This window comes from Ornithodoros turicata, chromosome 1 (genome assembly GCF_037126465.1).
Source record: "Ornithodoros turicata isolate Travis chromosome 1, ASM3712646v1, whole genome shotgun sequence".
Taxonomy (NCBI): Eukaryota; Metazoa; Arthropoda; class Arachnida; order Ixodida; family Argasidae; genus Ornithodoros; species Ornithodoros turicata.
The window spans coordinates 18,049,155-18,070,617 of NC_088201.1; the positions used below are offsets into that span (position 1 = coordinate 18,049,155).

Consider the following 21,463-nt stretch of genomic DNA (forward strand, 5'->3'; position numbering starts at 1 on the left):
AATGGTGGTTGGTTACGATCCCGTTATATGTTGTGAAGTTCTCTTTTAACGGTGCATGATAGCATACAAGATTGGAACCTTAATGCAGTTTTCTTTAATTGCGCTAATTACGGAACAATTTAACCCAAACCATTCACACCGTTATCGATTGAGGTTCACATTCGATAACCGCCAAGCTGGAAAAGCGTTCTGCAAAACCAATACGTGCGTATCTTAGTTTCGACAGCATCTTCATACACATAATAAAAAGGGGGCGCCTTTCTGCGTCTTGAGCCAAATGACCAAAAAGAAGTCCCACGAAGCAGGTACCATTGGAGTGGTGGTATAGTGGTGGTGATGGCGAAAGGGCTTGCTCTCGTCGGCCTCACAGAGGTGGGCAACGCCACGACTGACGCCTTTGGAGAATGTGCGTCTTGGGCCGACTTCTAAGGGAACTGTGCCGACATATGTCTGAAAGCAGTCTGAGGAAAACCTAGGAAAAACCCTAGACAATAATGTCTGGGGTTACCAGACCAGAAAAACCCCAGACAATAATGCGAATAAAAACATGAACCAAATCAAAACCGAAACGAAATGAACGAAATCAAAAGAAGTCACATGGAGAGGGCATAATACACAAATAAATCCCGAGCGCGTTTCGTTTTCTTCTTTATAAGAGTGGAGACCGGCGCGCGGAATATATCTGTTGAGATCCCACTCTCTCAGAGAAAAGGGTGAAGCAGTTATACCTTTCAGGAGGTAATATTTGTCGCATATGTTGTGCCTAAAAGGTTGCAAAGTTCTACCTGCTACCTCAGTCTCTGCCACGAATGATAGGGTTACCACTTCTGATTCGGTGAGCGAGGGGGGGCGTACACCTTTTTGTAGCAATTTGGATATATGATAATTGCTTTTACCACCCTTTTACACCCTTTATCAGGCGCTCTGTTGAACTAGGTGGTAACTATAGAAGTTACCACCTTTTCAAACCCTTTTTTCTGAGAGTGCGTGCGCTTGGCACCCGTGTCTTCGATGCCGGAACACGCAGTTCGCCCCACGGTGCAAAATTAGTGTTATCCATTCATTAACTGCTGCCACTTTCCAAATAGACCAACGAAGAAGAAACAGAGTGAATCGTCACGTCCGCCAAGGCGTTAGTTCAACGTACAGCAGAAACTTAACCCCAAACTTTCAACCATACCTAAACATTGTGACAGCTTACCAATCAGTGGGATAAATGCCAGTTGAAAGACCAGCATGGAGAAGGAGGAGCTTTTTTTTTTAATTCCTACAAAACACACGTCGAGGTCACAATAACCCGCTCCTACGCATGACGTCACCTCGAACGCTTGTCATTGGCTCTTCCGCCAGCAGTTGGCTAGGAAACAAAAATGATGTCAGGAAACGCTCCACAAACGAGCCCCCACGTGCAATCGCAGTGTAATATCGCCGCATAAAGCAAGATGGCGCGGTCACCCCACGACTAGACGTCAGAGTGTGATGACCAGAAGAGCACCGCCGGTGCTAACAGAAAGCATGCAACTGGGATGTTATCTCGTATTGTGCCTGTGCGCCTCGGCCGTTATCTGCAAGCCACGCAGGCACCGCAGGCCTCATGGAAACCGAGATTACCAACTCGCCAGCGCGCACAACGACTTGGTGCTCCGTGAAGCACGCTGCAGAGAACCTCAACCCAGGACAATCTGTGTGGATGAGGTCTACCGTAGCGGGAACAAGGTACGTACAAATCGGGCTCGTCTTTTTTTTTTTTAATTGCTCAATTGTAGTAGTGCACACAGAGTGGGAGAAAACGACAGCATGAGAGATATATTGGAATTTTTCAATTTCGTCTCTGTACTCGTTGGAACAGGGACAGCAACTTGCGTGAACTGACGCACGCGAACGGCGGATGAATTTGTCGTGTCACCAAAATAACATGATGTGAAACATTCAGTTACCTGGGAACAGTTGACAACTGTTCTGCAGGTAGCTGGATATTTCACTTCCTTTTCTATCATCGCCGCTCTGTTGTACCCATCAATATATTTTATAATTTCGTTCAGATTATTTTCGTTTTCGTTGAGAACGATCCCATTAGACACACACTCTAAGGAAAAAAAAAGGTGTGAAAAGGTGGTAACTTCTATAGTTACCACCTAGGTCAACGTAGCTTCTGATAAAGGGTGTAAAAAGGGCTACAAAAAGGCGCTTTTTAAAAATGAACTTCACCGCATAGCACGCTCCTAGCCAACCATCATTCCCAATGATATCGTTATCTGCCTCGATTTGTTGAAAACTGGAGGCGTACGCCTTTTTGTGACACTTGTGTTATTCATAATTGTCACAAAAAGGCGTACGCCTCCCGCTTTCAACAAATCAGGGCAGATAACGATATTATTAGAAGTGATGGTTGGCTAGTGAAGTTCATTTCTAAGAGTGTATAATGAAACACCGTAAAGCCCACTTCTGCGCCAACCATTGGCATGATAGGGTTATCGCTTGTGATGCGAAAAGAGAGGGAGGTGTACGCCTTTTTTGTGTCAATTATCATATATCCAAATTGACACAAAAAGGCGTACACCTCCCTCTCTTCGAATTAGAAGCAATAACTCTATCATTCTCTCTTAGAAATGAACTTCACCGCATAGCACGTTCCTAGCCAACCATCATCTCGAATGATATCGTTATCTGCCCTGATTTGTTGAAAACGGGAGGCGTACGCCTTTTTCTGTGACAATTATGAACAGCATAAGTGTCACAAAAAAAGGCGTACGCCTCCCCTTTTCAACAAATCAGAGCAGATAACGATATCATCCGAGATGGTTGGCTAGGAACGTGCTATGCGGTGAAGTTCATTTCTAAGAGTGGTCGTGACAATGGTTGGCGCACACCGTGCTATGCGGTGAAATTCTGTTTTAAGAGTGTACAGTGATCAACTTCGTGGCTAAACATGAATACTTTTCCCATATGCGTACATTTGAATATTTGCAATTCTCATAGTAGGGAAGCATACTACATTCTGCGAGGAGCTATGATCCGAGTACACGCTAACAACAGCGCAAAGCACGCTCCTAACCAGCCAACCATCATCCCGAATGACAACCGTTCTCTCCCTTGATTTAACGAAAACGAGGGGGGGTGGGGGAGGGCGTACGCCATTTTTGGGGCTAATTATGAACTTCACAATGCCACAAAAATGGCGTACGCCTCCCGTTTTCAGCAAATCGGGGGCAAGAACGATGCCAGTCGGGATGACGGTTGGCCAGGAGCGTGCTATGTGGTGAAGTTAGTTCATTTTTAAGAGCCCTTCCAGCAATACCACTACCACCACCGAGTGTAGAACAGACAAACGGAGCCGGCAACCACCTTCCAGCCACCGCATATCACGCTCCTACACTGTTAAAACAGAACTTCACCACATAGCACGCTCATAGCCAACCGTCATTCCGAATGATATCATTCTGTGTATTGGTTTGTTGAAAATGGGAGGAGGTGCCTATCTGGGACACATTACCTTGTCCCAAATAGGCGCCTCCCCCTTGTTTTGAACAAATCAGGACACAGAATCATATTATTCGAAATGACACTGTTAAAACAGAACTTCACCACATAGCACGCTCTTAACCAACCATCATACCGAATGATATCACTCTGTCATGATTTGTTTAAAACAGGCGGGAGGCGCCTATCTGGGACAGATTATCTTGTCCCAGATAGGCGCCTCCCCCCTGTTTTGAACAAATCATGCCACAGAATGATATCATTCAGTATGATGGTTGGTTAGGAGCGTGCTATGTGGTGAAGTTCTGTTTTAACAGTGGATGGTCGGCTAGGAGCGAGCGTGCTATGTGGTACCAGCTCCGGTGGCGCAGCGGTAACGCGTGCGCTTGGAGACTGGAAGGTCCGCGGTTTGAATCCGCGGGCCGGCTGTGCCGTCTGGGGTTTTTCCTGGGTTTCCCTCAGATGTGTAATAGGCGTATGCCGGCACAGTTCCCCTGAAGTCGGCCCATGGACGCAGCTATCCTCCCCCCGAGCGGATTCCGCTCGGTCTTCCACTTCACCCTTTCCTCTCCTCCTCTCCACCACCTTTCACTTCCCGAGAAACATGCCGCCTAATCAGGCAGGCAGACCACTCGGTTCCTCCCAACGACACTCCTCCTCCTCCTCTGCTATGTGGTGAAGTTCTGTTTTAACAGTGTAGCTAACCATCATCCCGAATGACATCGTTCTGCCTCCTGATTTGTTGAAAACGGGAAGCGTACGCCTTTTTGTGACACATATGCAGTTCCGTTAATTGTCACAAAAAAGCGTACACTCTTAAAACTGAACTTCACCGCATAGCACGCTCTTAGCCAACCATCATCTCGAATGATATCGTTATCTGCCCTGATTTGTTGAAAACGGGAGGCGTACGCCTTTTTTGTGACACTTATGCTGTTCATAATTGTCACAGAAAAGGCGTACGCCTCCCATTTTCAACAAATCAGGGTAGATAACGATATCATTCGAGATGATGGTTGGCTAGGAGCGTGCTATGCGGTGAAGTTCATTTTTAAGAGTGGTCGTGACAATGGTTGGCGCACACCGTGCTATGTGGTGAAACAGCATGTTTACTGTCAGCGACGCTATAGCTTCCTATCATTCTGTATAGGTTAACTTGCGAAGGGGCTGTGTACCAATTCGTGCGGTACCAGAGCACATTTTAGAATTATTTCGGCATTTGTCACGTGAAGTAATTTATCGCAAAGTGCAGGCAAGGTTCAATACATACTTCGTCAAACCATTTTGCAATCTGGATTAAGGCCTGATATAGGTGACATTTTCGACGCAATATCCTTTCAATTACTGCCACGGCCAAAAACACACGTTTCGCAAAAAGAAAAGACAAAAAGTGTGCGTGAGAGAGAGAGAGAGACGAACGACTGGTACAAGAAGTGAGTCTTCCCAAGGACTTGCTAGCAATTAGAGACTTGCGCAGCATTGAGGTGTCTTAATAAACAGCCTGGCGTGCCGTCCGGATTAGCAAATCCTCAATTATGGTTACTTCGCGCCTTTTCCGAAGGCCTGCTATTAATCACCTGGCACGGTGTGCACGCCTGGCGAAAGATAAAAAGAAAGTGCCAGATATAAGGCAATAGCCCACAAGGTATTTTTCGCACGGAAGACATATCAGTATTCAACTCGAAATCTACTTCTGTCGCGCCGCATACAATCAAGGGAGAATTTTAATGCCTGTGTAAGCGACTGCATAATCTCGCGTGGCATATTCCTACGTCACCACTAATCATTCGTAACATTTTATTGGAGAACAGTGGACCTTCAGCACGTGGTATATATCCTTCCACAAGGGCGTTTTTTTTAACAGTCTTTTTATATTCTCACTCAGAGTGTCGCCAAACAAGGTTTAAAAGGAAGGACGTAAATGACCGTCATTCTTGAAACCTTCGGGTCTTTTCAAGGAAATTATGCCAAGCTGGTTTCCTGTAATTAACAACAGGTGGTAGTGGTATGGTGGTGGTGGTGGAGGTGGTGACGAAACCGACTTGCCATGGTTGGCCTCACTTATGTGGGCAGCGTCACGACTGTAGCCAGGATGAGATGAGTTGACGTGATAACAGATGAAGGAATTATGACGGCCGAAAGTTAAGATGTAGGGCGGTCACTGCCAGAATTGGTGAGAAGTCCGAGCAAAGAAACTTAGTCTCATAGTCTTTGGGCGAGTCCAGACTCCTGGAGAAAGCGGACGAGGCTGCTAGTTTTTGAGTCGGTCTTTCCGTGAAAGGGCTTCTGGGATGTAGGACATCATCCAGCGTACAATTCCTGTAGTGTCCAAGGTAACAACAGGTAAACAAGGCGTGACGCCTGAAGGAGCCAATCGAGAATGTTTGGTGTGCACTTGGCGCTTTCCTTTCTTTAATAGGATCTGCGAGACTTCGAATATTACACAGTATATGCGCAACGTTGGCTCGATATCAAGCGACCGTGACGACACACAACGCAGCACCTTTTCCTACCCTCGCTCATTTAACACAAAAGAACGAATTCGTTCAACTGTCTCTTACTGTTGCATCACTTGGCTCTGGAGCTTTCTCGGCTCTTCTGCTTTTCTCCTGTTCTGTATGATGCCAACGTGTTCATTTGATAATGATAATGCATTTTCTTGTTAACTAAAGTATACTCGTTTTTCTCATTGCAGAGGTATCTCCCACACTGTACCATCCTGCATCGCTGCGCGCCTGACACTGGGTGCTGTGCTACCAAAGAAGAACACTGTCAGCCCAAAAGCATCCAGGTAGTGGAAAGGCCCTTCATGGTCCTTGAACTAGACATCAGTGGCACTCTTCAGACGACAGTCGAAAAGCTTGACTTCGACAACCACACAGAATGCGAGTGCAGGTTCAAGAATGACGCCATTCGATGAAGCCCCATTCTCTAGAGCACAACCAATCGAAACAATGTCAGGCCTCGCCCAGGCGGCCATCTTGAGACTTGCGCTACAACGTTCAACCATCTGCACCGCATCCCGAATGTGATGCTGCCTGTTGCGCCATCGTACAATCTGTACAGAACTGCATTCCAGACTATATCAACTTTAATGGACACATTCTTATTTATTCCGATCGTATTTCGCAGGCTAGCTGTTGACTGTGACCTTGCGCGTGGGTCTGACTTGTTTGACTTTATCCAAGGTAGTGCTGAGTACCCTACTTCCAGTGACTGCTGACCAGCTATGCCTAAATAGCGTTAGTTGGCGTAGTGCACATCGAGCAAAAGCTTGCACTGCGCTGTGCGAGCTTGGATGATCCACCGTCGTCTCCCTGACATGCAGATGGACCAACTAGTCATTTACTTGATCTGTCACCTTTGACATTCATCCGTTGTTCCTCATATATTTATTTTCATAATTAAAATCTGCTCAACCTGAGGTGTCTATAGTATTTATTTTTTCTGTTGCTGGGGGTGAAGTACAAGAGACCAAACTTTTCGTCATATATCGCCCAACACTAATGTGCTGGGTACCTTGTGACAACAAGGGTATACGGACCGTATATAGACATGGCAAACTAGATTGAGGTAGCCTGATAAAAATGAAGCACGCGTACCTATACTATAGTATCTGTCCATGAATGTAGTAGTAAAATACAAGCGAGCCGGTGTATCGATGTAGAAGGTGACATTTCCTTGAGCATGATGAACAATACACAAAGAGAAGTGGACAAGACGAGGCTCAGATGGGTCTCGTCTCTCTCTCACGTCTCTCTGAAGTTACGTCTCTCTCAAGATCAAGGAAATGTCACCTAGAGTCATACAGACTTGAGGAGGGGGGGGGGGGGCTTCGCCAGCGGGGGCGTCGGATGCTAACCTGCCGCCCCACCTTGGAACGGCTCTGATGTCACCTTCTAGCATATGTCGCCCTCGACTAAGGTTTCTTTGCTTAGAGAGTTCAGACGAGCAGTGGAATCGTCATCGTTTACAACGTCGTCAGCTCCGTGAAATAGTAGGTGAGCGCAATGGTGAAAGACGACGAGAGCTTTGTGGTGTTCAGGTCAAAAAGCGAGCCCAAGAAATCGTGGAGCACTACATCCACGAAGGAGTACACGTTCGACCGCAGGTTGTTTATTTATCGGCTCTTCTCACTTCTTGGAACGGTGGGCATCTTTCTGATGGTCATAGCTGTGCTTCGAGTTCTCTACCTCGTAGGCCTAAATACCGCTGCTCAACACGAAGCTAATACTACGCCCATTACAAGCCCTTGAGCGAAAACAGCTCGTGGAAGGTTTCACAGTCAAGACAGTGCATTTGAATAACGACAGCTTGAACCTAGAAATACAGCTTTTCTCACTCTGCTGATAGACAGACTTTGTGAAACAAAATGTCAATTTTTAAGAAAAGAAAAATGTGGACAGGTGTTGGATTACGAGCATGTCTTACACTTTGTTTTACGGCCGATTTCGATTACTTTGGACGTCGCTATTTGATACGACTACATCTTCACAGTGATTTCCCTGCTCGTCGACAAGGCCACGATATGAACGGTATCACAATCGCCAGACTAGGAGCAGACTTCAGTCAGTTAGTCATGGACTTGATAAATATTTTCCATCGCGCCGTTTTACCGCAATTAAAAATATCAAATGTTCTCTGTCACATGTACAACTTGCTGTACTTCCATGCAACAAGCTGTTAATCTACGCCGTCAACATATGCTGCCTGTCACTTGTTTTACGGTGCCTTTAAGTTTCAATAGTGTTGCAAACACTCAGGAAAGCCAAACATCAATCTTGCAATGCAGGGTAAAGACAATATTTTAAAAAAATTCTTCCTCCAATCACGTGTTCTAATTGTAAAAAGCAATCAAGTACATCTCGCGAGTCACAACACCTGGTACGCTGTTTACACTTATTCCCGTGCGCGCCATGTTTCAGGGCGGCGTGTAGAAAGTTTCATGGCACTATAAACCTATAATTGTCACTGTTACGCCATAGCCACAGAGAATGATGGCTGAAAAGAGCTTGTGCACTCGTTAGGAGGAGGAAAACAACGAATATGACGTCAACAAATGAATGCGGCAAAGGATATCTGATACCAAGGAAAGAACGCGTGTAAACGCGCAAAAGCGGGATCGTTGTTTTCCTTCTGCATATTTTGGAGGTGATACTCGGGACTAGTGATTTCCCCAGAAATCGACCTCTGGAGATGTTCATCATTTTCTGTACTGGCAGCTGAGCTGTATCGAGCAATCTCATATTTCGGAGGGGGTGGTTGCAAAAGTGTAGGAAGGGTGTAACCCCCCTCCCCCCTGGGCGGGGAGATGTAAGGAAATCCCTGCTCTAAACCACCTGTAAGAAATCGCGGGATGCGGCTTCCAGCTTGGTGTTTCCTAACCATCGTTGGCGGTATTTTAGAGAGCATTAGGCGCCCGTTCCTGCGTTGAGCGGCGTCGGCGTTGTAACCGGCAGAGCGAACGAGGAGCGAAGCGAAGGATGAAAGTACGGAAGAGCGGAAGGATGAAAGCAGCGGGGAAGCGTACGGGTACCGCGAGAGTGAAGAGGGCGCGAGGAGGAAAGCGCAGAAGGTGGGCACGCTTGGGAAGCCGGAACGCATCTGGTTGCAGTTCGGTGAGCTTGGCTCCGAACTTAATTGCGACTGGAACCGTGGCGGCCGCAAAATAGCGCGTATGAAAAGGTCGTGTACACCTATGCCAAGAGCCATCCGCAAAAGTTGGTATACGTGGCACTGAGTCGCGCTACAGACAAAACCGGGCTTACTCACGAACGTGGAAAACGACTTCACGACGACTTCACGAACTAGGATAGGGGTGCTACCAGAAGAAAGTACAAAGTGTGGAAAATAAAAACAGTGGTGTATAACTCAACCTCAACAGCTGCGCCCAAATTTCGCATTACCGACTATCGTAATCGTCCAGTGAATACTTGGTCACTGTGTTTGGTCAATATTTGATCACTGTGAATATTTGGTTCAGTGAATATTTGGTGACGGTGTTCACCGTCACGTGATCATGTAAAAGTAGCACTTTAACAGTTCAGGGTTTACGTCGGTATAAGCTTTTTGTACTGCCACACTCGACACGGCTCAAACCCGTTACCTTGGGATAACTGAGCCTGGTAAGAAAAGGCAAGCTGGTTAGCTGGTGTGGACTTGAAGAAGGCAACATATCCTAGAGTCTGAGGAACTGGAAAGATGAACGGAGAAAAGAGGCGGTACTAAATGGACCTGATGGGACGGACTGTCTGTCTTGACTGTTGTCTCAGGCTCAAGGACATGTTGCCCTCATCAAATAACTGAGACGCCTTCGCTCCTCACGGCTTGGCCGGTTTCCTTCTTGCCCAGCACCAACACCAGTTATTGCCGCCGTTGAAAAAAACCGGGTCGAGGTAATCCATGCTACCGTGTTGTGTTGGAAGTGAGTCACATGACGGTTTCGCTTCCTTGTGCATAGTGCCTTCTCCAATAAAGGAACCCAGCAACATGAACCACAAAGCGGCCGAAATAGCATCATTTAGACACAAGCGCATGGTTGTTCACTGCAGAAGCAGTGGCGGATACAAGGGGGGGGGGGGGGGCGATCGCCCCCCCAAAACGTCAGTTTATACATTGGATTTCCCTCCCCCCCCCCCCATACCGAGGATCTGGATCCGCCCCTGTGCAGAAGTGTGCGGAAACTCAGGCGCGTTCCAAGCTGGACAACGGCAGGAAAACGGTAAAACACCGCGAAAACAATCCCGACAGCCCGTTTAACAATACTGCTTCCTCGCCACCTCCAGTCTTCCTACGCGCCGTTCTAGGTATCCTTTTGGGCGACTTCGCAAGCGGGCTTCACCTGATGCACTCGTGCGATAGGGGAAGCGTGCTTCTGTTATCGATTGGCGTCATAGGTGCCCTTCAAAATGGCAGAATGGGCCTGTTGGTACATGACTGAATTAAAACCGGAGCATGGAACACGGACAAGAACACACAGACGACACTTGCTCCGCTTGCACAAGGAGCAAGTGTTTCCTTTAATGCAATAGGTGCCCTCATTGTTCGTGACAATGTATTTATCAGAAAGGCAGCACTTCTCCTTCGCTGTTGGTTACGTCATCCGCCTGTGCAACACATGAAAGAAAAACCAAGCGTGACCATACACTAACATTTATGATAATGCTCCTTCCGAAAGCCTGCTTTAGGTGAAGGCGACTGGCAGGGTGGCAACGCCGAACAAGAGCTCATGTTCCTAAGTACGCTCGCATTGGTAGCTCTTTCGACTGTACTTTCGACGTGCCTTGCTCCACTCAACGACTCCCATGCAAGTCTGCTATGAACACAGATGTGTGAAAGTAAAACTTACAACGGCAAGCAAGGCCCTCATTGTTCTTTAGAAGGGGTGTGGTGGTTGCGCAGTGAACGCTTTCCTGAAGCAACATCATATCGAAACAAACAAATCCACGTGGGACACCACAGTGTTGCTGCTGGCTCCCAGTCTGACTCCTCTCGTGTGTCGTTTCATTTTTTAATTGCTGATCTTTAATATAATTTATGGTTCTTTCTATGCCTAAGGACCTTGTAACAAGAAAGAAAAACAAAAATTCAAGAAAGGATTTGAGAAAGACCAATCATCGCCGTTGTAGCTGTCGTCTAGTAATAATAATCCAAGTGAGGAGCCAACAGAAGCTAACTACGGTGGCTGTGGCTGCGCTGCGGTGCGAGGCGTGCCCGCGTGCTGGACTGACAGCAAATTGGGAGATGAGCTTTAAAACCGCTATAGTAACAAACGATGTTTCTTGCAAAAAGCTGTAATGCTGGACTTTGCTACTTTCGTAGTATTTGGTTCAAACTAAGGGTCCTGCACTATGGACCTCACTGTAAGTGTGATTCTACCAGCAGCCGGCTCTGGTGAAAGGATGTGCCTTACAACACCCAAGCAGTTTTGCGAGGTGAAAGGAAAATCGTTAATCTGTCACACTGTTGAAGCATTCCTAAAAAATGACTGGATCTCAAAAATAGTCGTCGTGTTCCCGTCTGTTGTACCGCCTACACTGGCGCGTTGTTTAAACGAGCCAGAATTGACACACAGTAAAGTGGAGATCATACCTGGAGGTGTTACACGTCACAGATCTATCTTCAACGGAATCGATCATCTCAAACAGAGCTCGCCGAACGTTGTTATCGTCCACGATGGCGTCAGGCCGTTCGTCCCTGAAGAGGTTTGTTTAGGGCCTTTCAAGTTTTGGTTGTGGCTGGATTCCTGTCGCAAATGTTTAACAAAGCAGGTCACATGCATGCAGTGAAACATGTTTATATATATTATTATTATTGCTCATTTGTAGATCTTAAAGCAGCTGGTTCAGGAAGCCAACTTGCATGGAGCAGCAGGCCCAGTTGTTCCTCTAGTATCAACTGTGCTCAAGATGGACAGTGAAGGTTTCCTCGAAGAAACACTAGACAGGTCAAAATATGTTGCCAGTGAGATGCCACAGGCTTTTAAATACTGTGTCCTACTTGATGCTTACAACAAATGCACGAAGGACGATTTCGATCATGGCACTGAATGTCTCGCTTTGGTACATAAATATTGCAAGATCAAACCTAAGCTAATACCTGGCAACGACCAGCTGTTTAAGGTTACATACTTGAGAGATCTGTATGCAGTATCTGGCATTTTAGAAAACAACAGGGACTAGGTTTTGTGCGTATCTTAATTGCATTGCTCAGTACTAGACTCTGTACTTTTTAATTTTTATCCTATGTGGGGTATACACAACTACTGCACACTATCCAACTTGATGGGCTTCTCTGAGAAGGAATAAGCACTGGTATCATTCGAATTTCTAGTTTATTTTGGAACTGTTTAGTCACTACGGTGATTTAAATGATTGATGGGTAACATCAATCATTTAAAATGTTCTGTGCCAAAAAATAAGCGCAACTTTGTTTCACATTGTTTTGTCTTTAGAAAACTACATGCTGAAAAGGATTACATAACATAATCATGTGCCACGCCTTGCTGATATCACAGTAAAGAAGTGCCTGTTAGGCCGGTTTCACACAAGACGTTTTTAGCAGAGCCAAAATGGACTCATTGTAACCTATGGGGCTCGATTGTCCTAAGGTTATATTTTTGAAGCAAACAGACAACAAATATGGTAGTGTGAAACCAGCCTTATGCAGAGTCTGTTTTTGGTTGTCTCATATGTCAACCACCTACATCCCATGTGTTGTAAGTGCATGTAAATTTTTCCTTGCCAAATGCACAACTTATTGTTTATCACTTTCGCATCTTCACTGCTGCTGTGAGTGGAAACAGTAATATGTAGCTTGCTTTTTTGTTCCTTCTTTGTAGTGAAGTACCTAGCGGGAAAAAATTTGATGTAACATCGTGTTTTGTGCTTTTCATATCCCAGCTTACGTTGTATTGCTCTTGGGAATACTCTTTTCATGTCTTCTCACACTTTTCAATCAATGTGACAGCTCACATTTGAAGCAGAAATAAACTCGGCATATTCTTAAAACAAAACAGATAATTTTGAAATATGGCAGATAACTTACAATATATTGTGCCTGCCTAACCATTAGGACAACTAAACACAGACATTACCAACTCCAGTACACAGTCTCCCCATGAACTGACTCTCACTGCCTAGTAGGCATTCATATCTGTTGCTCTCACGTATACTAGGATGGCTTGCTATCCCACCACACAAACTAGCAAAAGAAGATGGCATCTAAGGACACTTTAATTACCTTTATCTTTCCTTTTTTCCATAAAATTGCAAATATCATTACAGCCCCGTTTCCTATTGGGGTGGCTAAGCTGTATTAAAAAATTATGCCATCTTTAACTCTCTCATTTTTATGAAACACATACCTGAATATTTTTAAAGCTTATTCTGAACATGAAACTTTCAGAAACATGCTTTATTTAGACTAGATTCAATACCTTCAGTAAGTGGACACATGACATTTGAAAATCTGGTTTCATCTCAGCAAATATGTGTCAAATTTGAGCATGCTCTGAAGTTGGAGGTAAGGCCACAGCACTACGTATAGAACAGTCAATGTTTGGAGTAACTGATATCAAAAACATATTGCAGTGATGATATATCAATACTTATGCAATATGTGCACTAAACAACATACAACAGATCACTGTTAACTTATAGCATACTTTGTATTTTAACAAACAACCTTTTTCTATGATGGCAGAAATCTAACAGTCGCGTCACTTATGAACAAAATAAACTCTTATTATGTCTATTGTACACTCGCATAATGTGTAAAGCCTTTAAATGCTGTTTGCATAAATATCGAAGCAGCACTGAATAATGGCATTGATTATTAAAACTGTTCATAGAGCAGGAGCAAGGTGGTCAGTCACAACAGTGCTGCAAGGTCAAGTAAGAAATAAGCCACTGCTTGCATATAAAATGGATAGCTTATGAATATACATATGTTCAAACATATTCTGCACCATCTCTTTTCTTTGCTGTTTTCTGTCAAACTGCCAGAATTGGAAGCAGTGGAGCAGTACAACAGCAGTACAACTTAGCAAAGATCATTACTGAAGTGCTTCACAAAGACCAGCAACAGCCTGTGAAGTACACTGTCTAAGTAGCAAAAAGGTCATCACGTACCCCAAAGGAAGTCAAAGACAATACGCGGTGAGACGAGATCATATAAAATTAGCGCACACACTGCAATGTAGCACTTCTAATTTATGTCGAAGTAGCTGAGCTGTTGACACTTCCCAAGGTTAACTGTATAGAGATGTCTAAAAGGCAGTGGTATGACAAGAATGGTCAAACAGCCTCTCACAGGTGCAGAACTGGATAGTTGTATAATGGTAAGACCAAGCAAATTGTCACATTAAGATTACATTCACATGAAGTGGCTGCAAACCATAAGCCACAAACACTTTGCTGGTCAGCAACACACTTAAGAACACAGCAGAGTGTAACACCTTTGCATAGAAAATAACTAACTCTCTCAATATGTATGGCATGTGGTATGCGCTTAAAACTTTCAAAAAAACAATATATAGCTCTAGTGTGACCTCATAGAAACAGATTGTGTCCCTTCAGTGTGACAATGCAGGCATGTAAATTTACGGATGATAAGGGCACCACACAATACTATACATCTCATCCTTTTTCACAACGGTTCACTTCTCTTGAAAACTTTTAAAAAGGGAATGGCTGCATATAGTACATATACAGTAGCAGCATATACCTTTGCAGCAATATGGATGTCACAGAAGTCATCATGGAATGATAAAATTATGAAATCATCTGTGAGAATAAGCAGCAACAGCTCTCAGCATTGCTTCCAGTAATGGCACATGCGGGCATCAGCTTTCATCGAAATCTAATGACGATGACTGTGAAGGAGACTTCATTGCTTCCAGTGGTTGGCTGTTCCTGTTCAAAGGAGGCCGCTCAGGTTTTTTTGGAAGAAGTGGCGTCACATTGTTGGCTTCTTTCGCAGGAAGTGGAGGCTGTGGCTGAAATAAGGTTAGTGGAGTGGTTAACGTAAGGTATACATAGTAGAATCCTGCTAGTTGAAAGTCCTGGTTGTTCATGGGCACCAGAAGAATAAAGAATTCAATTAGAACAGTTGCATAGGATTAAAACTTGGGGTAGTTGGTACATACTTCGAGGTGCAACAGCGTGGAAACAAAACACTGAGAAGGAGACACCACAGTACGCCGACTTACAACTAGTTTATTGTGAAAGGAAGCCAGCCAACATATACCTGACCTCTAATGATGTCATCCGAAAAGAACGTATCCTTTTTCTTTATCTGCTACTGATGAGTGCATGAACACCCCCCTTTTACTTCCGCTTGTGCGCCATAAAACCCCAATCATCATCATCATCATCACCTTTTACTTCCCCAGTCCCTCTTAATCCCCCATGAAGGGATGATGTCACTAGGGGTCTGGTATATGTTGGCTGGCTTCTTTTCACAATAGCTTCCAGTTGTTAGTCAGCCTTCTGTGGTGTCTCCTTCTCAGTGTTGTGTTTTGGCTCTGTTACACACCAAAGGAATGAATTAAAACATAATCAAACCATTATTTTAATATTGGGAAAGATCCATCTAGCCATGTAGTCACTAGGTGGTAGGTGCTAGATGGTAGGCACACCGTTCTGATGATGGAATTTGAATGAATTCAGAAGTACGAAGCCAAACTGTTTTGATGTTGTAACGCTAGTGTGTGCTTTATCCTTCTAAATGTGTGTACCCACCTTTCAGGCTGCCTTTTAGGGACTCCAGATTATCCTAGATCAGCATATGTTCAGACGTAAAAAAAATTCGGACCAGATGATTTGTGGTGGTTTCATGTGTGGGTGATCCTTGGTCGAGCTTGTGAAACTCATTTAACCCGAAAAGATCAGACCCCTACTAGAAGCAATAACCCTACATAGATATTGTACACTTTCAGTGCCAAAAACACAAAAGTGCATTTCATGTTTATGCATATGCATAATTTGTCTAGCTGAAATGTGCAATGTAGGATAGTATATTCACAACTCCTTTAAAGCCATAAAAGTGCATTGCCACGGGGCTCACTCCTGTTAATAGTAAAAGCTTTACCAAGACGATCTCTCACTTCACTTCCAAGGAGTCTAGGATGTATGGTACTACATAATACATAATGAAGGTCAAATTTAGTACTCTGAGGTCACTAAAAATTGCCCATTTTGCAAATGCAGCTAGAGTTCAGAACTCTGCATGACTGACACATCAATCAATCTATCTATGCCAAATTTCGTTAAGCATACCCGAGTCTTTGAACCTGGAGACAAGTACAAAGTCGGTTTTCGTGCAGGTAGTGCTGGTGTATCTTCTGTCATATTGGTGTAGTCAGCGTAAGCCTGCTTCTGTGGCAGAGGTGGAGGCTGATCAACTAACTCTTCATCCACTACCACTGAAGACAGAGATGTGCTTGGGCTTGAACTTGGAAACTGAAGGAATGCTGGTGCAGGCATCATAGCTGGTGTTGTAGCTAAAATTTTGGAAGCACATTTCAAACAGTCAAAAGGAAGCAGCTGTGAATGCATGCAAAATGCAAAGTGAGCTCAACATGTTCTTACAGTACATGTTTTGCATCATATTATTTTAGCATTACTTACGCTGTGATGGGCTAGATGGCTGCATCTTGAACTGCCCACTAGATGGCCTACTATGTCTTTTCTCTACCTCTGAGCGCAGAGGCCGGTGTGGTGTCAGCTAACAGAGTGAGAAAAGAGTACACATTTACAGTGTGTGTTTCCTCTTCTATGCAACGTATTTTGCTGCATATAGCAAAAAGGAAAAAGTAATACCTGTTCATTAAGCTCGATTATAGGTGCTTCTGTTTTCTCTGCAGGAGGTGGCAAATCATACCACTGTGACTGCGACTTTTCCTCATGCTGAGAACTGATTGAGGCGGAGGAGTTGCGCCGTAAAGTAAGCACTGCGCTGTCGCGACCCTTTCTGCCCAGTGTCTTATATGAGGGTGTTGAATTTTGTTTCACGAACACTGATGTCACCAGCGCCCTCGATGTAGGAGTTGACTGACTCTTATTTGGCGACAGTGAAAGGCTGTAAGGAAAATGTAAACTACATCAAAGAAAATGTCAACACACTCGCATAGGGTGTAATGCCATGTAGCACATGTTGGAATGCAGTGTAGGTACCTTCACCATCATTAGATACATGTTGTGACAGGTTCTAGAATTTGGGGAAGCACTTTTACTTCAACTTTTACTATGATCCAACAATGCTAAATAATTTACTTTTATTTAGTCAAGAACGAGTAGGTATTTTGAACACTAAACAGACAATGATGTAAACAGCTGCATTCTGCTAACAATACCACTGGAAATGGCAATTCGAAGGATAGGGGCAGACGTCCACGTGTTCATAGCAGTCATAGCTGTTCACGTCATACCAAGACCATATAATACATTTTGCCACTTTCAGTGATCGCTTCACGTCACCTTAAAATTTTGTCAAAAACTACCAACAAGCAAGTAGAGACTCTTTAATGTAAAGATTGACTATTGGTTGGGCATATGCATCATACAGTGGACAGAGAGAAGCGTGTAAACTGAAGTCTGCATCAGGCAGGGATGGGCCAGCAGTTATGTTTACAGAGCGTCGTGTACAGAGTTATGCAGGTAGGTGAGTGATTTGTTTCACTTCTGAGTTACAATATATTTTTCTCAACCTGTCATTTATATTCAATAAACCGAGATATACTTGCGGTTTATTTCCTACAAAACTGTATTGTTTGCACAACAGAGACTCAATTCTGCTTCAACTTTTCAAAGAGTTGCAGGATGCCATAAATTACCTTTCAGGAGCAAAAATAAGGCTGTCTGCCCTCTCGGTCCGCGAGGGCGGTGCTGGCGGTGGCATGCTACGATATCGGCGGATCAGGATTGGGTGTTCATTCAACTCTGGAGGGGGTGGCTAGCAATAAAGCACATGAAAAATTAACATGTTATAGGATTTGAACCACTGTAATATCCACAGTGTCATGTGTACACTGATCAGAGTGTCCTGTCTGTGTTGTTTATACTGATCACTACGTAGATACTTCCAGTAAAGTCAACTTAGTGGTTTGGTGTGCAAGTCTGGTGAATACTGTTAACTTCAAGTAAAAAGTGTTGCTCCAAGATTCTTTTTTAGTCAGTATGCTTCTAGGCAGCATACATGCTTTAGCTGTTGGGTTTTAAGTGTCGTATCATGATACAGGTGCAGGAGTAGCTGCACTTCTGTATTTTCCCTGTGTACAATCATTAGAGCCTGAAGTTTTCGGGAAATATTTTTCTCTAAATTCGGGGGGTAAAAATCGGGTAAATAAACGTGCTCTGAATTCATTAGAATTAGGGTGGGAAAAACTTTCAGTATGCTAAATTCAGGGAGAAATCTGGCTCAGTTGCTCAAACTAACTGTACTGGTTTGGTACAAATGGTGATGTAACTGCATTTGCTGCCAAACGAGTTCATGTGCATTCATACAGACATCTCAGTGAGGGCAATTTGCCGGGTAAAAATTGGGTTTCACCTAAAGAGGCAACCTCGAATTCGGGGTGCAAATTCGGGGAAAAATCAGGTTAAACCCTAAAACTTCAGGCTCTAACAATCATCTACCTATTTTTCAGATATGCTCAATTATTCCGACACCATCGCGGGATAGGCACATACCCCATAAGGTTAATGTATAATCGTGCCTGAACCAGATGCCTACATTTTGCTGCTCAAAATAACATGGTTTACCCAGCCAGCGACCACTGCGAACTGTCACCGCCATTTTGGATATAAGTCGTGCGTTCAGTTCTGCTTGCCTGCCGCTGTTACAACCGCCATTCATCTGTCCTTTCAGTGCACGTGCTTCTACGTGCTTCCTCACACATAGCGATCGTGGTCTGTCAAACAAAGTGATTTTCGTCTGAAGTGATTTTGTCTTTGAAAGTCAGTGTGAAATGGTACCAGTTGCTTCTTTTGCTGCATCCTTGGTGATTTGAATAACAAAGGCTGGGAAATATGTATCTGCTGCTGCAATGTCTGAGAAATTTGGGGACATGGACAATGCGCTTTAATCGCCTGCTGAACTGACCAATGACAAGACTGTTCAGACAGCGGGACCGACACTGAGAACGAGGTGCTAGTACGGTGCAGCCGTCGAACTCGGAACTGACGAAGGCGGTACTTTTGTTAGTGCACAGTGACGAAATGTCCCTTGGTGGAAGTACAAGTGAACATTATCGCGTGGAAACGAAACAGCGTTCATCAACAAAACATTAACAAGTTTTTCCAGCCACTGAACCGCAAAAAGGTACATTTTTTCAAGTTCGTTTTTCTGGACTGCTAGGTTGTTTGGACTTTTTGTTTTTAACTGCTGGTTGCAAAAAATTGATCGGTGACTGTATGTTTGTGTGTGTGGTTTAAACTTTTGAGGAAGGTTCTGCTTTCACAGGCACATTCACTGCAGTTGTATTCCTGGACAGCCAGTAACTGCATTCTCTAAGCAAAGAACTTACCATTTTACCATATTTCTCTTCAATATGTGCTTTCATTTTCATGAACTTCTCTTGCATATGAGAGTGATATGGCTGCAAGCTTTCTGGTGCTTTATTTTTGTGAATCTCGATGCCAGCTTCCAGAAGAGGAATCTATCATAGACAATGCACATCAATTCACTGCTTGTCGGATGAGATGTGCCTGTACAGAGGACAGGTGCTTGACTTACTTGGCTGGCAATTAGTTCCTTCAAGTGCTGAATCCCTTCATTATCAAGTTTGTTGTTTTGAAGAGCTTCTTGTGTGAAAAATGCCTGTGTATAGAAGATGGCTTTTATATGATCTGCTAGCTTCGTTGGCGCACATATTAGGAGCCACACACTTCCTACGACACGTCTTGTAAGGATCCAGTCTAGACACTTGGTCTGACGATGACAGGTATCTCACGCACTTCATATCACATAATCATCTCAGAGCTCAACACAGTAGGAGTATCTCTGTGGCATGATATGTGACACGACAAAAAAAAAAAAAAAAAAGAAGTTCTACAATGAGAAAGCATCTCTGTAGAATGTTGAGATGTTGCATCTTGATCTATGAATTTGGTTCAAATAACATGTTTGTATAGCTACATTATACATTACCAATGTGGAACACACGGGACTTACTTTGTGTGCTTTTTCTAATTTATTTTTAGTGTGTAAGGAAGAGTGACATACTGCTCCAGAATGACAGGTAAATTATGCAGTAGGGATAGCAGAGATATGTGAACATTCAGAAGTTTTAAATAAATAAATAAATAGACAGTGTCCAATTGCAAGCACCATAACCTGACATGTACGAGGGGTGTTCAAGTGAAACCGGGACTTTCGGTCTCCTGAGTGTACAAACGGCTCGTACTACTTCATTTTCGTGATTTTCACAGCGACAGGCCTCCGCGTTCACCACGTGGTGGTCCAAAGTTTGCGCAAAACAGACGACACGTGCTGAACAAGATGGCTGACAACGAGGTGAGCGCGCACATGGAACAGCGAATTGTCATGAAGTTTCTCGTGAATGAAGGCGTAAAGTCATCTGAAATTCACAGAAGACTTCAGGCTCAGTATGGCCACGATACACTAAGCCGCAGCAAAGCGTTTGAGTGGTGCAAACGGTTCCGAGACGACCGTACATCAGTTTAGGACTATCCCGGCCGGGGCGGCTCAGAGCCCAGTCTCAGAGTTCCTGAGAACATCCAACTTGTGGAGCGCCTGATCCTCAAGAACCGACGGATAACATGTCTCGAACTGGCTTGAAAGACGGACCTTTCTGTGGGAACGTTGAACACTATCATTCATGAACACCTCCAGTTTCGGAAAGCCGGGCCTCATCACCAAAGGAGTCCTCCTCCTACAGGACAATGCACGCCCGCATACCGCACATCTCACGACAAGCACCTTACAGGAACTTGGCTGGGAGTTGCTGCCACATCCCCCTTACAGTCCAGACCTCGCCCCCAGCGATGTCCATCTCTTCGGGCCACTGAAGGCGTTCCTTGGGGGCCGCCACTTCAGCTGCGACGACGAAGTCAAGAATGCGGTCCGATCATGGCTGCTACGTGCCGGTAAGGATTTCTACGCTGCTGACATCCAAGCCCGCGTGAAACGCTGGGACAAGTGCATTAGTGCCAGCTGGAGATTACGTTGAAAAATAAAACTAATTTCTCGCCTGTAAGTTCATTTTACTTTTGTGAAAAATGAAAAGTCTCGGTTTGACTTGAACGCCCCTCGTATAACCAGCACTACAGGTAAGCCAAAGGAACTTGTTTTTGAACTTGTAGCAAGGTTTTTGACACATAAGTCACACCGCCAGATAGAACTCTGCTAGTACGTCGGAGGTACTTCACGAAAATCACGCATACGTTTGTGCACACTACAGGTAAATTATGCATAACAGGCCAGTGCCTACTGAAAATTAGCATAAGTTATGCAGTGTGTG

At 44.4% G+C, this 21,463-nt stretch overlaps 3 protein-coding genes and 1 long non-coding RNA gene across 4 annotated transcripts in view; 2 read left to right on the plus strand and 2 right to left on the minus strand.

The window, feature by feature from the left end:
- LOC135377555 (uncharacterized) overlaps positions 1–10,921 on the minus strand; it is a 50,831-nt gene extending 39,910 nt beyond the window's left edge. The window contains exon 1 of the mRNA XM_064610067.1: positions 10,829–10,921. The gene's annotated coding sequence lies outside the window, so the exon portion shown is untranslated. The remainder of the gene's footprint in view (positions 1–10,828) is intronic.
- On the plus strand, positions 1,456–6,904 carry LOC135397349 (uncharacterized). Its single transcript, XR_010423633.1, has 2 exons — positions 1,456–1,716; positions 6,176–6,904. It is a non-coding gene; the product is annotated as an uncharacterized LOC135397349 (long non-coding RNA).
- A 259-nt stretch (positions 10,922–11,180) lies between the features above and the next one.
- On the plus strand, positions 11,181–12,992 carry LOC135377557 (D-ribitol-5-phosphate cytidylyltransferase-like). The gene is made up of 2 exons (XM_064610070.1): positions 11,181–11,684; positions 11,808–12,992. The coding sequence occupies exons 1-2, from the start codon at positions 11,331–11,333 to the stop codon at positions 12,159–12,161; spliced, it is 708 nt and encodes a 235-aa protein (XP_064466140.1). The 5' UTR covers positions 11,181–11,330; the 3' UTR covers positions 12,162–12,992.
- Positions 12,993–13,376: 384 nt separating this feature from the next.
- LOC135377558 (dedicator of cytokinesis protein 1-like) overlaps positions 13,377–21,463 on the minus strand; it is a 37,923-nt gene continuing 29,836 nt past the window's right edge. The window contains exons 36-42 of the mRNA XM_064610071.1: positions 19,717–19,800; positions 19,508–19,639; positions 17,816–17,934; positions 16,803–17,061; positions 16,611–16,707; positions 16,260–16,483; positions 13,377–14,977 (exon numbers count right to left, since the gene is read on the minus strand). Coding sequence (XP_064466141.1) covers positions 14,825–14,977; positions 16,260–16,483; positions 16,611–16,707; positions 16,803–17,061; positions 17,816–17,934; positions 19,508–19,639; positions 19,717–19,800 — 1,068 coding nt within the window. The 3' untranslated portion in view covers positions 13,377–14,824. The remainder of the gene's footprint in view (positions 14,978–16,259; positions 16,484–16,610; positions 16,708–16,802; positions 17,062–17,815; positions 17,935–19,507; positions 19,640–19,716; positions 19,801–21,463) is intronic.

What these genes read in the sequence shown, in the direction of transcription:
- LOC135377557 (XM_064610070.1), top strand. Translation starts at nt 11,331, where the DNA reads ATGGACCTCACTGTAAGTGTGATTCTACCAGCAGCCGGCTCTGGTGAA. An exon ending in GGCCGTTCGTCCCTGAAGAG is followed by an intron (nt 11,685 to 11,807) that starts GTTTGTTTAGGG and finishes GCTCATTTGTAG; the next exon opens with ATCTTAAAGCAGCTGGTTCA.